Here is a 20,161-nt window from a genome sequence, read left to right on the forward strand (position 1 = left end):
GTCAGTAACTCAACCCACTCAAGTGACGCACCCCTCCTAGGGACGGCATGAAAGAGCACCAGTAAGCCAGTGACTCAGCCCCTGTAATAGGGTTAGGGGCAGAGAATCCCAGTGGAGAGAGGGGAACCGGCCAGGCAGAGACAGCAAGGGCGGTTCGTTGCTCCAGAGCCTTTCCGTTCACCTTCACACTCCTGGGCCAGACTACACTCAATCATATGACCTACTGAAGAGATGAGTCTTCAATAAAGACTTAAAGGTTGAGACCGAGTCTGCGTCTCTCACATGGGTAGGCAGACTATTCCATAAAAATGGAGATCTATAGGAGAAAGCCCTGCCTCCCGCTGTTTGCTTAGAAATTCTAGGGACAATTAGGAGGCCTGCGTCTTGTGACCGTAGCGTACGTGTAGGTATGTACGGCAGGACCAACTCGGAAAGATAGGTAGGAGCAAGCCCATGTAACGCTTTATAGGTTAACAGTAAAACCTTGAAATCAGCCCTTGCCTTAACAGGAAGCCAGTGTAGGGAGGCTAGCACTGGAGTAATATGATCAAATTTCTTGGTTCTAGTCAGGATTCTAGCAGCCGTATTTAGCACTAACTGAAGTTTATTTAGTGCTTTATCCGGGTAGCCGGAAAGTAGAGCATTGCAGTAGTCTAACCTAGAAGTAACAAATGCATGGATTCATTTTTCTGCATCATTTTTGGACAGAAAATTTCTGATTTCTGCAATGTTACGTAGATGGAAAAAAGCTGTCCTTGAAACAGTCTTGATATGTTCGTCAAAAGAGAGATCAGGGTCAAGAGTAACGCCGAGGTCCTTCACAGTTTTATTTGAGACGACTTTACAACCATCAAGATTAATTGTCAGATTTAACAGAAGATCTCTTTGTTTCTTGGGACCTAGAACAAGCATCTCTGTTTTGTCCGAGTTTAAAAGTAGAAAGTTTGCAGCCATCCACTTCCTTATGTCTGAAACACAGGCTTCTAGCGAGGGCAATTTTGAGGCTTCACCATGTTTCATTGAAATGTACAGCTGTGTGTCATCCGCATAGCAGTGAAAGTTAACATTATGTTTTCGAATAACATCCCCAAGAGGTAAAATATATAGTGAAAACAATAGTGGTCCTAAAACGGAACCTTGAGGAACACCGAAATGTACAGTTGATTTGTCAGAGGACAAACCATTCACAGAGACAAACTGATATCTTTCCGACAGGAAGATCTAAACCAGGCCAGAACTTGTCCGTGTAGACCAATTTGGGTTTCCAGTCTCTCCAAAAGAATGTGGTGATCGATGGTGTCAAAGGCTGCACTAAGGTCTAGTAGCACGAGGACAGATGCAGAGCCTCGGTCTGACGCCATTAAAAGGTCATTTACCACCTTCACAAGTGCAGTCTCAGTGCTATGATTGGGTCTAAAACCAGACTGAAGCATTTCGTATACATTGTTTGTCTTCAGGGAGGCAGTGAGTTGCTGCGCAACAGCTTTTTCAAAAAATGTTGAGAGGAATGGAAGATTCGATATAGGCCGATAGTTTTTTATATTTTCCGGGTCAAGGTTTGGCTTTTTCAAGAGAGGCTTTATTACTGCCACTTTTAGTGAGTTTGGTACACATCCGGTGGATAGAGAGCCGTTTATTATGTTCAACATATGAGGGCCAAGCACAGGAAGCAGCTCTTTCAGTAGTTTAGTAGGAATAGAAGCTCAAAAGACGAAAACGTAATTTTGTTTTTTGTAAATTGAAATTTGCTATCGTAAATGTTAGCAACACCTCCGCCTTTGCGGGATGCACGGGGGATATGGTCACTAGTGTAACCAGGAGGTGAGGCCTCATTTAACACAGTAAATTCATCAGGCTTAAGCCATGTTTCAGTCAGGCCAATCACATCAAGATTATGATCAGTGATTAGTTCATTGACTATAACTGCCTTTGAAGTGAGGGATCTAACATTAAGTAACCCTATTTTGAGATGTGAGGTATCACGATCTCTTTCAATAATGGCAGGAATGGAGGAGGTCTTTATCCTAATGAGATTGCTAAGGCGAACACCGCCATGTTTAGTTTTGCCCAACCTAGGTCGAGGCACAGACACAGTCTCAATGGGGATGGCTGAGCTGACTACACTGACTGTGCTATTGGCAGACTCCACTAAGCTGGCAGGTTGGCTAACAGCCTGCTGCCTGGCCTGCACCCTATTTCATTGTGGAGCTAGTGGAGTTAGAGCCCTATCTATGTTTGTAGATAAGATGAGAGCACCCCTCCAGCTAGGATGGAGTCCGTCACTCCTCAGCAGGTCAGGCTTGGTCCTGTTTGTGGGTGAGTCCCAGAAAGAGGGCCAATTATCTACAAATTCTATCTTTTGGGAGGGGCAGAAAACAGTTTTCACCCAGCGATTGAGTTGTGAGACTCTGCTGTAGAGCTCGTCACTCCCCCTAACTGGGAGAGGGCCAGAGACAATTACTCGATGCCGACACATCTTTCTAGCTGATTTACAGGCTGAAGCTATGTTGCGCTTGGTGACCTCTGACTGTTTCATCCTAACATCGTTGGTGCCGACGTGGATAACAATATCTCTATACTCTCTACACTCGCCAGTTTTAGCTTTAGCCAGCACCATCTTCAGATTAGCCTTAACGTCGGTAGCCCTGCCCCCTGGTAAACAGTGTATGATCGCTGGGTGATTCGTTTTAAGTCTAATACTGCGGGTAATGGAGTCGCCAATGACTAAGGTTTTCAATTTGTCAGAGCTAATGGTGGGAGCCTTCGGCGTCTCAGACCCCGTAACGGGAGGAGTAGAGACAAGAGAAGACTCGGCCTCAGACTCCGACTCGCTACTCAATGGGGAAAACCGGTTGAAAGTTTCTGTCGGCTGAATGAGCGACACCGGTTGAGCATTCCTACAGCATTTCCCTCCAGAAGCCATGAGAAAATTGTCCGGCTGCGGGGACAGTGCGGGGGGATTTATACTAACGTTACTATCTGTACTTACTGGTGGCACAGACGCTGTTTCACCCTTTCCTACACTGAAATTACCCTTGCCTAACGATTGCGTCTGAAGCTGGGCTTGCAGCACAGCTATCCTCGCCGTAAGGCGATCATTCTCCTGTATATTATGAGTACAGCGAATGCAGTTAGAAGACATCATGTTAAAGTTACTACTTAGCTTCGGCTATTGAAGGTGCTGACGAACCATGTCCAGATAAAGCGTCCGGAGTGAAAAAGTTGAATGAGGGAAAAAAGTTGTGATGGAAAAACTAAAAATATAAACGTAAAGTTGTCAGCTAGCAAAGCAAAGCTAGCAAAGTAAAGTTGGCAACAAAACGCACAGCAACCTAACAACAGACTAAACAACTTTTGTCCAAGGGATCCTGAATAAGTTTCAATTGTGAAAACAATACAAAGTAATATTATTAATCTGCAATTTATGTTCTTAACCCTGGGCAACATGGGCCTGGGAGACTCACAGGGATATTGGTATCCACAGTACAATTATATATTTTTGCCGCCTTTTCCCACTCCTCTTTCTATTCTGGTTAGAGCCAGTTTGCGCTGTTCTGTGAAGGGAGTAGTACACAGAGTTGTACGAGATTTTTAGTTTCTTGGCAATTTCTCGCATGGAATAGCCTTCATTCCTCAGAACAACAATAGACTGACGAGTTTCAGAAGAAAGTTATTTGTTTCTGGCCATTGTGAGCCTGTAATCGAACCCACAAGTGCTGATGCTCCAGATACTCAACTAGTCTAAAGAAGGCCAGTTTTATTGCATCTTTAATCAGAACAACACTTTTCAGCTGTGCTAACATAATTGCGAAAGGGTTTTCTAATGATCAATTAGCCTTTTAAAATGATAAACTTGGATTAGCTAACGCATTGGAACACAGGAGTGAAGGTTGCTGATAATGGGCCTCTGTACGCCTATGTAGGTATTCCATAAAAATCTGCCGTTTCCAGCTACAATAGTCATTTACAACATTAACAATGTCTACACTGTATTTCTGATCAATTTTATGTTATTTTAATGGACGAAAAATTTGCTTTTCTTTCAAAAACATGGAAATTTCTTAGTGACCCAAAACTTTTAAACGGTAGTGTATATATGTACAGTGGGGAGAACAAGTATTTGATACACTGCCAATTTTGCAGGTTTTCCTACTTACAAAACATGTAGAGGTCTGTAATTTTTATCATAGGTACACTTCAACTGTGAGAGACGGAATCTAACACAAAGATCCAGAAAATCACATTGTATGATTTTTAAGTAATTAATTTGCATTTTATTGCATGACATAAGTATTTGATCACCTACCAACCAGTAAGAATTCCGGCTCTCACAGACCTGTTAGTTTTTCTTTAAGAAGCCCTCCTGTTCTCCACTCATTACCTGTATTAACTGCACCTGTTTGAACTCGTTACCTGTATAAAAGACACCTGTCCACACACTCAATCAAACAGACTCCAACCTCTCCACAATGGCCAAGACCAGAGAGCTGTGTAAGGACATCAGGGATAAAATTGTAGACCTGCACAAGGCTGGGATGGGCTACAGGACAATAGGCAAGCAGCTTGGTGAGAAGGCAACAACTGTTGGCGCAATTATTAGAAAATGGAAGAAGTTCAAGATGACGGTCAATCACCCTCGGTCTGGGGCTCCATGCAAGATCTCACCTCGTGGGGCATCAATGATCATGAGTAAGGTGAGGGATTAGCCCAGAACTACACGGCAGGACCTGGTCAATGACCTGAAGAGAGCTGGGACCACAGTCTCAAAGTAAACCATTAGTAACACACTACGCCGTCATAGATTAAAATCCTGCAGTGCACGCAAGGTCCCCCTGCTCAAGCCAGCGCATGTCCAGGCCCGTCTGAAAATTGCCAATGACCATCTGGATGATCCAGAGGAGGAATGGGAGAAGGTCATGTGGTCTGATGAGACAAAAATAGAGCTTTTTGGTCTAAACTCCACTCGCCGTGTTTGGAGGAAGAAGAAGGATGAGTACAACCCCAAGAACACCATCCCAACCGTGAAGCCTGGACGTGGAAACATCATTCTTTGGGGATGCTTTTCTGCAAAGGGGACAGGACGACTGCACCGTATTGAGGGGAGGATGGATGGGGCCATGTATCGCGAGATCTTGGCCAACAACCTCCTTCCCTCAGTAAAAGCATTGAAGATGGGTCGTGGCTGGGTCTTCCAGCATGACAACAACCCGAAACACACAGCCAGGGCAACTAAGGAGTGGCTCCGTAAGAAGCATCTCAAGGTCCTGGAGTGGCCTAGCCAGTCTCCAGACCTGAACACAATAGAAAATCTTTGGAGGGAGCTGAAAGTCCGTATTGCCCAGCGACAGCCCCGAAACCTGAAGGATCTGGAGAAGATCTGTATGGAGGAGTGGGCCAAAATCCCTGCTGCAGTGTGTGCAAACCTGGTCAAGAACTACAGGAAACGTATGATCTCTGTAATTGCAAACAAAGGCTTCTGTACCAAATATTAAGTTCTGCTTTTCGGATGTATCAAATACTTATGTCATGCAATAAAATGCAAATTAATTACTTAAAAATCATACAATGTGATTTTCTGGATTTTTGTTTAAGATTCCGCCTCTCACAGTTGAAGTGTACCTATGAGAAAAATTACAGACCTCTACATGCTTTGTAAGTAGGAAAACCTGCAAAATCGGCAGTGTATCAAATACTTCTTCTCCCCACTGTATGTGAATGGTATGTTTAGACATTATGGACAATATGTGAATGTCAAATTAGTTGGTCATGTGATGGCGGCTGTCCTATCACAGTCCCACTGAAATGCTGGATTGTGCTATGGTCTTATGATGACTGGAGGCCTGTTGTCTGGACAAGCAGGAGAGGTGACCTATGCCCTGTAGTCTTTGAAACCTGGTGGAGTGAGAGGCAGCGTATGGGGGTAGAGGTCCTTGAAGGTTAAGTAATTACAGCCCCAAGCCTGAGGCTTCGTACGTGGGCTTCGCTTGGGCCAAGGTGGGGGTTGGATGGTGGATGGGGCAGCTTTTAGGGAACATTGTGTTTGAACTTAAGTGGGGCAGTCAGTTTTAGTTTCAAAACATCAAGCATTCCATAGCCCATTAAAGGCTAGAGAATACTGAGTTGAACCATCCATAACTATAAATGCCCAGATACCTCAAATAGCACAGCTCTGAGATTGAGCAATTCAAACCCCATTTTGTTCGGTTAAGACATCACAGACCACCATCTGTTTTCCAAAGGGAAAATGGGTTTCAAAATGCCCTCCAAGTTTATGCACCAACATGGCCTCATGTTCCTGTGGAGCCAGCCTTGGAGCTGTTAACATGTCAGGGAGGTAGTTCTTCTAGGTCAAAGCAACCTACCTGATTTCATAGTTGTTGTTTTTTTCCCCTCTCGTTTTTTGCCCCCTCATTTTCCTTAGATAAATAAAGACTACTGGCCCAGGACCAGCTGTTAGTGCTAGAACAAAGAAACACTTACAGAGCAGAGATGATTTTAGTGTTATACATAAGGACCTCCCCATAGCGTCGGATACTTATAGATACACACACACACACATACTGTACAGACAAACACAGTTACACACACACACACACACACACACACACACACACACACACACACACACACACACACACACACACACAAAGGGTCGGAAACTTTCCTGTACATTTCCTGGAATTTTTCCATGGGAAGTTAAGCCCTGGAATTTGGGGGATTTTGGTTAAATTCATCAAAAAAGTTAGCTTATAACAGTGAACCTTTTTTTGTGGGATACACATAAGGCAATTCTAGGTAATGTGGCATATTTTGGTTAAACTATCCCAAATTCAGTGGAATTGCAACCCTCTGCATGCGCAGTGCATTCTTCCATCACATGTGCAGTGCACTCTTTCATCACATGTACAGCTGAATCTCAAGATCTTGCACACTAATGAGATGCTATTGAGCCCACACTACTACACTGTCTGAGGACTACATGCTTTCCGGTAAGTTTTGATTACGATACTGGGTGGGGTGAATATATTTTATATGAAATACATAATTTTTTGTTAACTAGTAAATAGTAGCCTACAGAAAAGTGTGTTTAACTAATTTCTAACTTGTTAACAATTTCTACTAGTTCGTTTTTGCTACCATGTGGGTTTTAGCTTGCTTGAGCCTGCTACCTGAGGAGTGTTAATTCACCTGTTTCCATACATATTTCATTTTAAAACATGTATCTTACAAAGGAGTTGTTTAATCTAACTACTTAACTATTTATCTGTACATGGAATTATATTTGGGGGGGTTTTTACTATTTTTTTTCTAATCTTTACAGGAAAATGCCACTGGCACTATCAGATGTGTGGTGATACTTCACTGCAGCTAATGGAGCAGGAAAAGCTGTGTACATTTGCAAATAATGTGCCAAATTATATGTGAATAATGCAACAAAGATGCAGAATCATCTGGCCAAGTGCATAAAGTTCCCTCAGCGCTCACAACAAGCAAGCTCTGACAAAAGTCCCTCTACTTCTATTCGAGGTGAAAATGATGAATCAGACACCTTATCGATAGCAACAGCTCATGGTCCTCCTGGAATCAGAAGTTTTTTTTAACTCAATGGAGGAACGTAGTCAGAGAAATGCTGATGAATGTCTTGCTCGAGATGTGTATATGCAACTGGTTCACATCTGATGCTCACAGGCAATGTGTATTGGAAGAGATTTCTGAATGTTCTTCGCACAGCATACACCCCTCCAACCAGACATGCTTTATCTACTCATTTGCTGGATGCAGAGTTCAAGTGAAGATCAAGCGTAAATCATAGGGAAAGCAGACTGTATTGCAATCATCTCTGGTGGGGGGGTCGAATGTTTGTGGGCAAGGAATAATTAACTACATCATCTCCACCCCTCAACCAGTATTCTACAAGAGCACAGACACAAGGGACAACAGACACACCGGTCTCTACATTGCAGATGAGCTGAAGGCAGTCATCAATGACCTTGGACCACATAAGGTATTTGCACTGGTGACAGACAATGCTGTGAACATGAAGGCTGCTTGGTCTAAAGTCACACCCATTGGCTGTGCTGCTCATGCATTGAATCTGCTCATCAAGGACATCATGGAACTGAAAACAATGGATACACTACAAGAGTGCCAAGGAAATGGTTAGGTATGTGAAGGGTCATTAAGTTATAGCAGCAATCTACCTCACCAAGCAGCCCCATCAAGAGGATCCTCCTGGATGATGTATTGAAACTCCTGAAACCTATAGCAGTAGCCATTGCAAGGATTGAGTGAGACAAAGCCATCCTGTCTGATGTTCAGACTCTGCTTGCAGATGTAAGAGAAGAAATCCGTACTGCCCTGCCCACTTCCCTGTTGCTCCAAGCAGAGGAAACTGCAGTTCTGAAATACATCAAAAAGCGTGAAGACTTCTGCCTGAAGCCCATACACGCCGCAGCGTACATGTTGAACCCCAAGTATGCTTGCAAGAGCATCCTGTCTGGTGCAGAGATCAACAAAGCCTATTGTGTCATCACTACCGTGTCTCGCCACCTTGGCCTGGATGAGGGCAAGGTTCTTGGCAGTCTGGCTAAGTACACTTCCAAGCAAGGGCTTTGGGATGGAGATGCAATATGGCAGTCGTGCCAACATATCTCATCAGCCACCTGGTGGAAGGGACTTTGTGGATCTGAGGCTCTTTCCCCTGTTGCCTCCATCATCCTCCAAATCCCACCAACATCAGCCGCCTCAGAGTGCAACTGGTCCTTGTTTGGGAACACACACACCAAAGCACGCAACAGGCTGACCAATACAAGGGTTGGAATATTGGTGGCCATCCAGGAAAATGTGAGGCTTTTTGAGCCTGACAACGAGCCATCTTCAACAAGGTTGGAAAGTGACAGATGAGTCTGATGTTCAAGAGGTGGACATTGAGGAGGTCCAGGGAGAAGACATGGAAGCCTGAGAGGAAGACAACCAAAGCTTTAGTTTCTAGACTATCATTTTACAGATGTATGTTGAAAACGTTTTTGGGAGATGTGATGGATCATTGGGGATCATTCAATATTCCCTTTCTTTTGTTGTTCAGTGAAATCATCCCATGTGAAGAGTCAACTCATTTAATTAAAGTTCAATTCGTAACTAAAGTGTTTTTTTATTGGAAGGATTTAATCATTTGCAATTATGTCTACTTAAGTAAAAGGTGTATTTGTCTGTCTCCCTATGATATGGTAAATATATCCAATGCAAAGAACATCTACATTTAAATGGTAATAATATTAATTTGCATATATTTCCGTTAATTCCCATATATTCCCGTTTATTTCCCACAGAAAGTTTCCACCTCTGAATATTCCCCAAAATGTGCAACCCTAACACACACACACGCATACTGTACAGACATACACAGTTACACACCCACACACACACAGACCGACACACATATACACTTTCTCACACATGCAGAGACTGACACACACACAGCTCTCCATGTCTGAGCTGTGTAAAGTCTGCTCCTTTTCAGAGGGAATGCTAACGCCACGTTTATTTTGCTACTTTTTTATATATGACTTGAGGATAACCTTTTGCCACTGCAGTCAGACAATAGTCAGCAGGGGACCCAGTGGTTCTTAACTTCCCACTGTGTGCATCATCACACACACACACACAGCCCCATAGACAGCGTTCATGCATACCCGCCAACTACTCACACACATTTACGGCATGCCACCACGCGTCTCCGACGCCACGGTATACACACACGCATACTGTAATTTGACCAAATAAAGGTAATTATGTATGTGTATAGATAAGTGGTAGCACGTCATAAAAACCCAATGCCTTCTGGAAGCTCATAGCAGTGAGAGGCCTTTTCATGTGTAAGGTAATATACTGTAATACACCACACAGAGGAGTAGACCCTGCCAAGTCCTGGCTAACTCACACACACACACATACACACAGGCGTGTGCACACACACGTAAACACACACACACACACACACACACACACACACACACACACACACACACACACACACACACACACACACACACACACACACACACACACACTAGCTCTTTACTGCTGACTCCCAGGTCTAATGTAATCTCTCTGGGGCAGCTGAGTTTCTCATGGTGTGTGTGTGGGAAACTCTCACCATTTAAACCTCTTAAAATCCACCACAGTTATGAAGTCCACTGAGGTGTGTTGGACATTGATAAATGTAGACCAGTGTGAAATAAAGTCATGAGTCTTTGGCAGAAAATGAACCTAGACATTTTCCATTTGATCGCCTCCTCCCTTCAGACCTGGACTCAGGTTGTCTTGACTGAGTCTGGCGGTAGGTCCTGCTCTTGTCTGTAGAGTTATTATGAATAGTGATTATTTGAGGCCCTCAAGTGCATTTTGACAGATGAGATATCATCCACTTCTTCAAATATTTTAGATAGATCCAAAGACTTTGAACAGCTGCTATTAAGGAAAAGGAATTCTTCCAAACAATGCCTGTGACAGGGTTTTGATTTACTGTGTGTGACTAAGATGAAGCTCCGTGGATGCTCTAACTCCAATGATCTAAGTGTTTGTGTGTGTGTTTCAGATATTGACGAGTGCAGCACTATCCCAGGTGTGTGTGACGGAGGTGAATGCACCAACACAGCCGGTAGCTACGTCTGCACCTGTCCCCGTGGTTACATCACAAGCACTGACGGTGCCAGATGTGTAGGTGAGTTACCACTGCCCCCTCCAAACACACCCACACCCCTCTCTCCTTCCCCCTCTTGTTAGCCACTGACTGCTCACAGCTGGATTTCTCCCTCCTGTCCTCCTGTGACTCGTGTGCTGATGAGTCAAGAAGTTCTGCAACAGGTCTTGACTGCTGTTATAACATTTAGCATTAGCACCTCTGACTCACACCCTGAAACACTACCAAGTGTTAATGTAGAGCGCCTGCAATCACCAGCAGCTCGTATCAAAATGGCCGCCAGAGAGCTGGTTCTGTTGCTTTTAAACAGCGTCCGAATGGGAGTCCAATAACTGTCCTTCATTCAAGGCCCCGCTCATAGCCAAGCAGAACCCCTTGATTACTTTTATTGAAAAGTTGTGCGCCCCAAAGTCTACCAGGCAGTAGAATGCCATATTCAAATGCTCTTTCGGATCAAGGTTTTGTTGGCCTCCCGCTCTCTTTGGCACGCAATAAATTTTTTAATCATCTGTTGAAAATCTCTGCTGTACTTGTTTGTTGTCTTTTGACAAAAAAGGGAAATAGGGTGGAAATGCCAAGGGAACAATGAACAGGGTCAACGTTGATCTCACAAGGAGGCCTCTGTTCTCTTCTGTTCTGCCTGGCCTGGTTGTGTGGCAGATTGTTTAGCGTCAAAGGTAGAAGGCATCTGGACTCACTTAGAGGCCTGCAGGAAAACAAAGCTGACACCACCACAACAACAAGCAAGATAAGACAGAAAGAGCAGGAGGAGAGGAGGAAAAAACCATCAAAACAATCCCCTTTCTCTGTTGTTCTGTGCCACAAAAAAGGGTTGAGCAGTGGGAGAGAGTGAAGTGAAGGAGGAGTGGGAAGTGAAGGAGGAGTGGGAAGTGAAGGAGGAGTGGGAAGAGAGGGAGCAGAGGGAAGTGTAGCCTGATTGAGAAAACGAGCTGCAGGCCGTATGGTATAACAACTCTCTCTCTCTCTCTCTCTCTCTCTCTCTCTCTCTCTCTCTCTCTCTCTCTCTCTCTCTCTCTCTCTCTCTCTCTCTCTCTCTCTCTCTCTCTCTCTCTCTCTCTCTCTCTCTCTCTCTCTCTCTCTCTCTCTTTCTCCAAGGGGACTGACAATTTCTCTCACACTCCCTCTCCTTCCACCCCCTGCTCTCTGTCTTTCTCCTCCTCTCCTCCAGGCCCTTTTTCTCTTTCCCCCTGTTTTCTCTTTCCATCGCTTCTCACCCTGAGCACTCATCCATCTGTCTAGTGTAATCCGGTGAACTGTCCCCAGGAACAAATAAAAGAGAGCTCTGATATCAGGGCCTGTCTGACACATCCCACCATATGTCCTCAGCTACAGCCAGACCTATGCTGTGGCTGGCTCCCCTGTTTGCTTGGGTGTGTTTTGCGAGTGGGAGGTAGACTAAGAAACTACCCCCCTCCTTCCCCATCCCCCAGATTACATGAAGTGAGCGGGGGGCTCCAGGTCCAGGAATGTCAACTCTAGCAGCATAGCATGGAGAAGCAGATCGGAGGGACATGTTGAGCCCAACACTAATCAGCCCTAATGCCCCGTCCGTCACACTGTGAAAACCCAGTCTGTAAAAGAGAAAGCATGCGTTTGTGTGGATTGCTATAGACTAGCTAGCTACGGGTCTGGTTCCCATTGAAGTTATCATCATCATCATCATCCCCATCACCACTTTCCCTTTCTCCTCTCTCCCCCTCTCTGCTCCCATATTCCCACCCCTCCACACCCATCCTCCCCCAATCATGCCCCCAGCTAGGTTGGTTCTAGGGAGGGAGACAGGGAGTGATGGGGGAAGCAAGGGGGAAAGTTTGGCTGTAAACCCTAGACGCACAGCTTCTCATGTATAATATAATTGGCCAGGATTGCTCCACATGGAACTGGTTAATTCCAGACTGCTGCCTCATTAGCCAAGTTAATCAACTTGTACTCCCCCTTCTCCCTTCACATCTCTTTTGCCCATCTTTCCCCCTTCCCCCTCTCTTTCCCTCTTCCCCGTGCCCCTCTGTTTCCCCCTGCCCCTCTGTTTCCCCCTCCCCTTGCCCCTGCCCCTCTCTTTCCCCCTCCCCCCTCTCTTTCCCCTTCCCCCTGCCCCTCTATTTCCCCCTGCCCCTCTTTTCCCCCTTCCCCCTGCCCCTCTATTTCCCCCTGCCCCTCTCTTTTCCCCTTCCCCCGCCACTCTCTTCCCCCTGCACCTCTCCTTCCCCCTGCCCCTCTCTTTCCCACTTCACTTTCATCCTCATTACACACACAAAAACACACACGCACTCAGGGACCCTCACTTCTTCTCCACTTGCCCCAAACACACCCTCTTCGCTCTGTGCAACCCTCCCTCCTCCACCCCACTGACTCTGACCTGAGAGACTGTAACAAACAAGACCAAATTAGGAGGCCCTTGTAATTCTTGCAGTTAGTCAGGACACCTCAGACCTTTAAAGCTCCCAGACCATAAATTAGCTTCCTCCCAGGCTACCATGTAGAGGGCAGGCAGGGGAGAGACTTCCAGGGGAGAGGCAGCCCTGGTATTTGGGGACAGCTGTTACCTGTAACCCCTCAACAGGGCTGGAGGAACCACACCTCTATCCCCACTCCCTATATCATCTGTGTGGTAGGGAGGTGCTTGTCAGGCTTTTTTGTGCTGAAGGCTTCTGAATTTTCTTGTGATCCTCAAGAATGTACAAACACCTGTTTGTACACAACCGTACACTGTGAGCCAGTAGAAACTGTCTGTGACCCACATGAAGTGAAACACTGCAGTATTGTGTTTATACTTGGTCACCTGAGTATTTACAGTATGTTAAAGCATGTGCATTATAACATGGTCTGCATAAAGTTGAAAGAGTAACAGTAGATTTTCTACATGACCTGAAAGTCAGCCGTGTTACAACACAGGTCATGAGTGATCTGAGTGACTCACCCTAAAGCATACTGACCTCTCTTCCCATCTCTCTTTCTCTCCCCTTCTCCCTCCATCCTCTCCCCCCTCAGACCAGCGTGTGGGCACGTGTTTCTCGGCATTGGCGAACGGGCGCTGTGCGGGTGACCTGCAGGGCCAGTATACCAAGATGCAGTGCTGCTGTGACACGGGCCGCTGCTGGGCATCTGGACAGATCCCCGAGATGTGTCCTGTCAGGGGATCCGGTGAGTACACACACACACACACACACACACACACACACACACACACACACACACACACACACACACACACACACACACACACACACACACACACACACACACACACACACACACACACACACACACACACACTTATACTTACCACTACTGACCCACAGTCCTAAGGGACTCCCTTTTGCATATCAATGGCAAGAGTTATTTTGTACATGTGTTATGAATGAACAGCTTGAACAGCTTGGATTAAACAAAAAGAGCCTGCCATTTAACTGACAACGTAAATAATTCATGATCCCACATCCCCTCACTGTGGGAAAGGGGCTGAAGAGGATGACATCATGACTAAAAACCGAAGGAGAACGATGGAAGAGATCTGGGTGAAGACAATGGCCCTGGCCTCATCCATCTAGCTCGCCTACTGCATGTCTATTCCCCTGTGAGAGTGTGTGTTTTCATACTTATTACTTTCATGCATTTGTGATTGTTTGTATGAATGAGTGCCAAGCTGTACACACACACGCGCACACACACACACACACACACACACACACACACACACACACACACACACACACACACACACACACACACACACACACACACACACACACACACACACACACACACACACACACACACACACACACACACACACACACACACACAGCCTTCATTCCCACCACTCATTATGGTGGGAGGCCTCCCTTTGGCTATTTCCTCTGGGGTTCACCCAGTGTGTGTGTGTGTGTTCATACATCCCATTTTTCCAGCCATAATCATGTCCAGGCATTGTTCCAGTGTGTGACTTTATGCAACCACTGACCCACAGTATACCATGAAAATAAGTCAAACTGACCCAAACCATGACAAAACATGCATGTCATTTTCATTGAAGATAACCAATATGAACCCTTTCTATCCTCGTCCTCATAGATGAGTACAGAAGGCTCTGCATCGAGGGGGTGCCCCATGGAACAGGTAACGGAGGTTTCCCCCACGGAGTCTTCCCCAATGGGGGCGGCTACCCCAACGGCGGCGGCAACAGTCACGGTTACAGCTACGGCTACAAACTCAACCCCAATGGGCCTAACGGAAACGGTCACTATGGCAACGGAGGAGGAGGAATCGGAGGAGGGGGACAGGGAGGAGGAGGCAATGGTTTTGGAGGAAACGGCGGCGGGCGTAATATCGGTGAGTTGGTTCGGCCACGACAAGTGTCCATAGGGTAGTGTTGCATTATTAGCCTGTGGTTTTAAGTTTTGTAACAGAGATATTAGAGTGTTTAAAACCTCTTAAGGATCCGCCCGTTTAAAAAAAAAAAAATGTTGCCTAAAATGACATACCCAAATCTAACTGCCTGTAGCTCAGGACCTGAAGCAAGGATATGCATATTCTTGATACCATTTGAAAGGAAACAAGTTTGTGGAAATGTGAAATTAATGTAGGAGAATATAACACATTAGATCTGGTAAAAGATAATTCAAAGATAAAAACATGCGTTTTTTTGTAATTTTTTTTGTACCATCATATCTGAAATGCAAGAGAAAGGCCAAAATATATTATTCAAACCCAGGCCCAATTTAGACTTTGGCCACTAGTTGCAGCAGTGTATGTGCAAAGTTTTAGACTGATCCAATGAACCATTGCATATATGTTCAAAATGTTGTATCAAGACTGCCCAAATGTGACTAATTGGTTTATTCATACATTTTCAAGTTCATAATTGTGCACTCTCCTCAAACAATAGCATGGCATTCTTTCACTGTAATAGCTATTGTAAATTGGACAGTGCAGTTAGATTACCAAGAATTTAAGCTTTCTGCCCCTATTAGATATGTCTATGTCCTGGGAAATTATTTTGTTTCTTACAACCTCATGCTAATCACATTAGCCTACGTTAGCTCAACCGTCCCGTGGGGGGGACACCGATCCTGTAGAGGATTTATCAACAAACTATAGTTTTGGCAAGTCGGTTAGGACATCTACTTTGTGCATGTACTTTTTCCAACAATTGTTTACGGACAGATTATTTCACTTATAATTCACTCTATCACAATTCCAGTGGATCAGAAGTTTACATACACTAAGTTGACTGTGCCTTTAAACAGCTTGGGAAATTCTAGAAAATTATGTCATGGCTTTAGAAGCTTCTGATAGGCTAATGGACATCATTTGAGTCAATTGGAGATGTAACTGTGGATGTATTTCAAGGCCTACCTTCAAACTCAGTGCCTCTTTGCTTGACATCATGGGAAAATCTAAATAAATCAGCCAAGACCTCAGAAAATTGTAGACCCCCACAAGTCTGGTTCATCCTTGGGAGCAATTTCCAAATGCCTGAACGTACCGCGTTCATCTGTACAAACAATACTACGCAAGTATAAACACCATGGAACCATACAGCCATCATACTGCTCAGGAAGGAGACGCGTTGTGTCTCCTTGAGATGAACGTACTTTGGTGCGAAAAGTGCAAGTCAATCCCAGAACAACAGCAAAGGACCTTGTGAAGATGCTGGAGGAAACAGGTACAAAAGTATCTATATCCACAGTAAAACGAGTCCTATATCGACATAACCTGAAAGGCCGCTCAGCAAAGAAGAAGCCATTGATCCCAAAACCGCCATTTAAAAAAGCCAGACTACGGTTTGTAACTGCACATGGGGACAAAGATCGTACTTTTTGGAGATATGTCCTCTGGTGTGATGAAACAAAAATAGATCTGTTTGGCCATAATGACCATCGTTATGTTTGGAGGAACATCCCAACTGTGAAGCATGGGGGGACTGGAGGGACTGGTGCACTTCACAAAATAGATGGCATCATGAGGAAGGAAAATTATGTGGGTGGAAAATTATGTGGATATATTGAAGCAACATCTCAAGACATCAGTCAGGAGGTTAAAGCTTGGTCGAAAATGGGTCTTCCAAATGGACAATGACACCAAGCATACTTCCAAAGTTGTAGCAAAATGGCTTAAGAACAACAAAGTCAAGGTATTGGAGTGGCCATCACAAAGCCCTGACCTCAATCCTATAGAAAATTTGTGGGCAGAACTGAAAAAGTGTGTGCGAGGAAAGAGGCCTACAAACCTGACTCAGTTACACCAGCTCTGTCAGGAGGAATGGGCCAAAATTCACCCAACTTATTGTGGGAAGCTTGTGGAAGGCTACCCGAAACATTTGACCCAAGTTAAACAATTTAATGGCAATGCTACCAAATACTAATTGAGTGTATGTAAACTTCTGACCCACTGGGAATGTAATGAAAGAAATAAAAGCTGAAATATGTCATTCTCTCTACTATTATTCTGACGTTTAACATTCTTAAAATAAAGTGGTGATCCTAACTGACCAAAGACAGGGAATTTTTACTAGGATTAAATGCCTTGTATACAGGGTCAGTTCCAATAGCATATGTATAATGTGCAGGGATACTGGAGATAAAGAGGTATATATGTATAGGGGTAAGGTGACTAGGTATCAGGATATATACTACATGACCAAAAGTATGTAGACACCTGCTCGTCGAACATCTCATTCCAAAATCATGGGCATTAATATTTGCTGCTATAACAGCCTTCACTTTTCTGGGAAGGCTTTCCACTAGATGCTGGAACATTGCTGCGGGGAGTTGCTTCCATTCAGCCACAAGAGCATTAGTGAGATCGGGCACTGATGTTGAGCGATTAGGCCTGGCTTGCCATCGGTGTTCCAATTCATCCAAAAGGTGTTCGTTGAGGTTGAGATCAGGGCTCTGAGCAGGCCAGTCAAGTTCTTCCACACCGATCTCGACAAACCATTTCTGCATGGACCTCACTTTGTGCATGGGGGCATTGTCATGCTGAAACAGAAAAGGGCCTTCCCCAAACTGTTGCTACAAAGTTGGATGCATGGAATCGTCTATAATGTCATTGTATGCTGTAGCGTGAAGATTTTCCTTCACTGGAACTAAGGGCCCTAGCCCGAACCATGAAAAACAACTTCAGAACATTATTCCTCCTCCACCAAACTTTACAGTTGGCACTATGCATTCGGGGAGGTAGCGTTCTCCTGGCATCTGCCAAACCCAGATTTGTCCGTCGGACTGCCAGATGGTGAAGCTTGATTCATCACTCCAGAGAACGTCTTTCCACTGCTCCAGAGTCCAATGGCGGCGAGCTTTACACCACTCCAGCCGACATTTGGCATTGCTCATGGTGATCTTAGGCTTGTGTGCGGCTGCTCGGCCATGGAAACCCATTTCATGAAGCTCCCAACGAACAGTTCTTATGCTGACGTTGCTTACAGAGGCAGTTTGGAACTCGGTAGTGAGTGTTGCAACCAAGGACAGACTATTTTTACTCGCTTCAGTCCCGTTCTGTTAGCTTGTGTGGCCTACCACTTTGCGGCTACGACTTTGTTCCTCCTAGATGTTTCCACTTCACAGTAACAGCACTTACAGTTGACCGGGGTAGCTCTAGCAAGGCAGAAAATTGACGAACTGACTTGTTGGAAAGGTGGCATCCTATGACGATGCCACGTTGAAAGTCACTGAGCTCTTCAGTAAGGTCATTCTACTGCCAATGTTTGTCTATGGAGATTGCATGGCTGTGTGCTTGATTTGGCTGAAATAGCCGATTCCACTAATTTGAAGGGGTGTTATGTGTGTGTGAGCAAATTATCTGTGTGTGTGTGTGTGTGTGTGTGTGTGTGTGTGTGTGTGTGTGTGTGTGTGTGTGTGTGTGTGTGTGTGTGTGTGTGTGTGTGTGTGTGTGTGTGTGTGTGTGTGTGTGTGTGGAGTCTTGTGAGTGTGTTTGTAGAGTCTTGTGAGTGTGCATAGAGTCAGCACAAACATACAACTGTCAATGCAGATAGTCCATGTAGCCATTTTGTTAGCTATTTAGCAGTCTTATGGTTTGGGGATAGAAGCTGTTCAGGAGCCTGTTGGTGTCAGACTTGTTGCTCCAGTACCGCTTGCCATGTGGAAGCAGAGAGAATAGTCTATGGCTTTTCATCAACTTTTCTTCACTGTGTTTTAATAAATAATAAACATTGTGTGATAATGTATTGTATTGTAATGTGATTGTGTTGTGTATCCTCAGTCCCTGTGTCAGTCAATGAGACCGTTGACGTGTGTAAACATTTCACCAACCTGTGTTTGAACGGCCGCTGTATCCCCACCCCGACCAGCTACCGCTGTGAATGTAACATGGGCTACAGGCAGGACGTACGCGGGGAGTGTATTGGTAAGCACACTGCAGTCATTACAGTTAGGAAAATTATATACACTACTGCCATCTTCTGACCACACAGAACTTCTCTGGTAGATGTAAAACTCAAGGTAGCCTTACACAATAGCATTCATTCTTTAACCTTTTTTTAACACGTATGGGAGTGTTCAGATTTGTAATTGGAGCATCCTGGGTTGCACTGATAAATGTATATTTCTTCATTGTCTCCTCTCCTCCCTCCTTCAGATGTGGATGAGTGCGTCAGCAACCCTTGTGTCAACGGAGACTGTGTCAACACACCTGGATCGTACCACTGCAAGTGTCATGAAGGCTACCAGGGCACCCCCACCAAACAGGCCTGCATTGGTATGTTCCAATCACTCACCAGAACAACTACAGATCATGATAATTTTGTTTTGGATGGACAGACTGGGTACGTTGGCCCACTGACTGACTCTGCTTGTAACAACACCACAAGGTGTCCAGAACAGAAACAGACTGGTACCTAACCTGGCTAACAGTCAAACTAAGCCTCAACTCCCCCCTCCCTCCCTCCCCAGATATTGATGAGTGCATCGTGAACGGAGTGATGTGTCGTAACGGACGTTGTGTCAACACTGACGGAAGCTTCCAGTGCATTTGCAACGCTGGCTTTGAGCTCACTCCTGATGGAAAGAACTGCATAGGTGAGCTACACACATACCTTACTCTCTAACAGCATGGACTACACCTAGAGGCCTGTTACATGGTAATTACATACTGTATGTCACTAGGTTACGCTCATTTGTTTGTGACAGAAAGCCTACGTGGCAGAAAGCCTACGTGGCAGAAAGCCTACGTGACAGAAAGCCTACGTGGCAGAAAGCCTACGTGGCAGAAAGCCTACGTGGCAGAAAGATTACGTGGCAGAAAGATTACGTGGCAGAAAGCCTACGGGACAGAAAGATTACGTGGCAGAAAGATTACGTGGCAGAAAGATTACGTGGCAGAAAGCCTACGTGACAGAAAGCCTACGTGGCAGAAAGCCTACGTGGCAGAAAGATTACGTGGCAGAAAGATTACGTGGCAGAAAGATTACGTGGCAGAAAG

General features: G+C 45.1%; 1 protein-coding gene across 1 annotated transcript in view; it reads left to right on the forward strand.

The window, feature by feature from the left end:
• Nucleotides 1-20,161, forward strand: part of fbn2b (fibrillin 2b) — a 94,701-nt gene that overhangs the window by 42,156 nt on the left and 32,384 nt on the right. The window contains exons 9-14 of the mRNA XM_071342880.1: nt 10,598-10,723; nt 13,712-13,864; nt 14,795-15,052; nt 18,944-19,087; nt 19,319-19,438; nt 19,633-19,758. Coding sequence (XP_071198981.1) covers nt 10,598-10,723; nt 13,712-13,864; nt 14,795-15,052; nt 18,944-19,087; nt 19,319-19,438; nt 19,633-19,758 — 927 coding nt within the window. The remainder of the gene's footprint in view (nt 1-10,597; nt 10,724-13,711; nt 13,865-14,794; nt 15,053-18,943; nt 19,088-19,318; nt 19,439-19,632; nt 19,759-20,161) is intronic.

This window comes from Salvelinus alpinus, chromosome 15, assembly GCF_045679555.1.
Source record: "Salvelinus alpinus chromosome 15, SLU_Salpinus.1, whole genome shotgun sequence".
Classification (NCBI taxonomy): domain Eukaryota; kingdom Metazoa; phylum Chordata; class Actinopteri; order Salmoniformes; family Salmonidae; genus Salvelinus; species Salvelinus alpinus.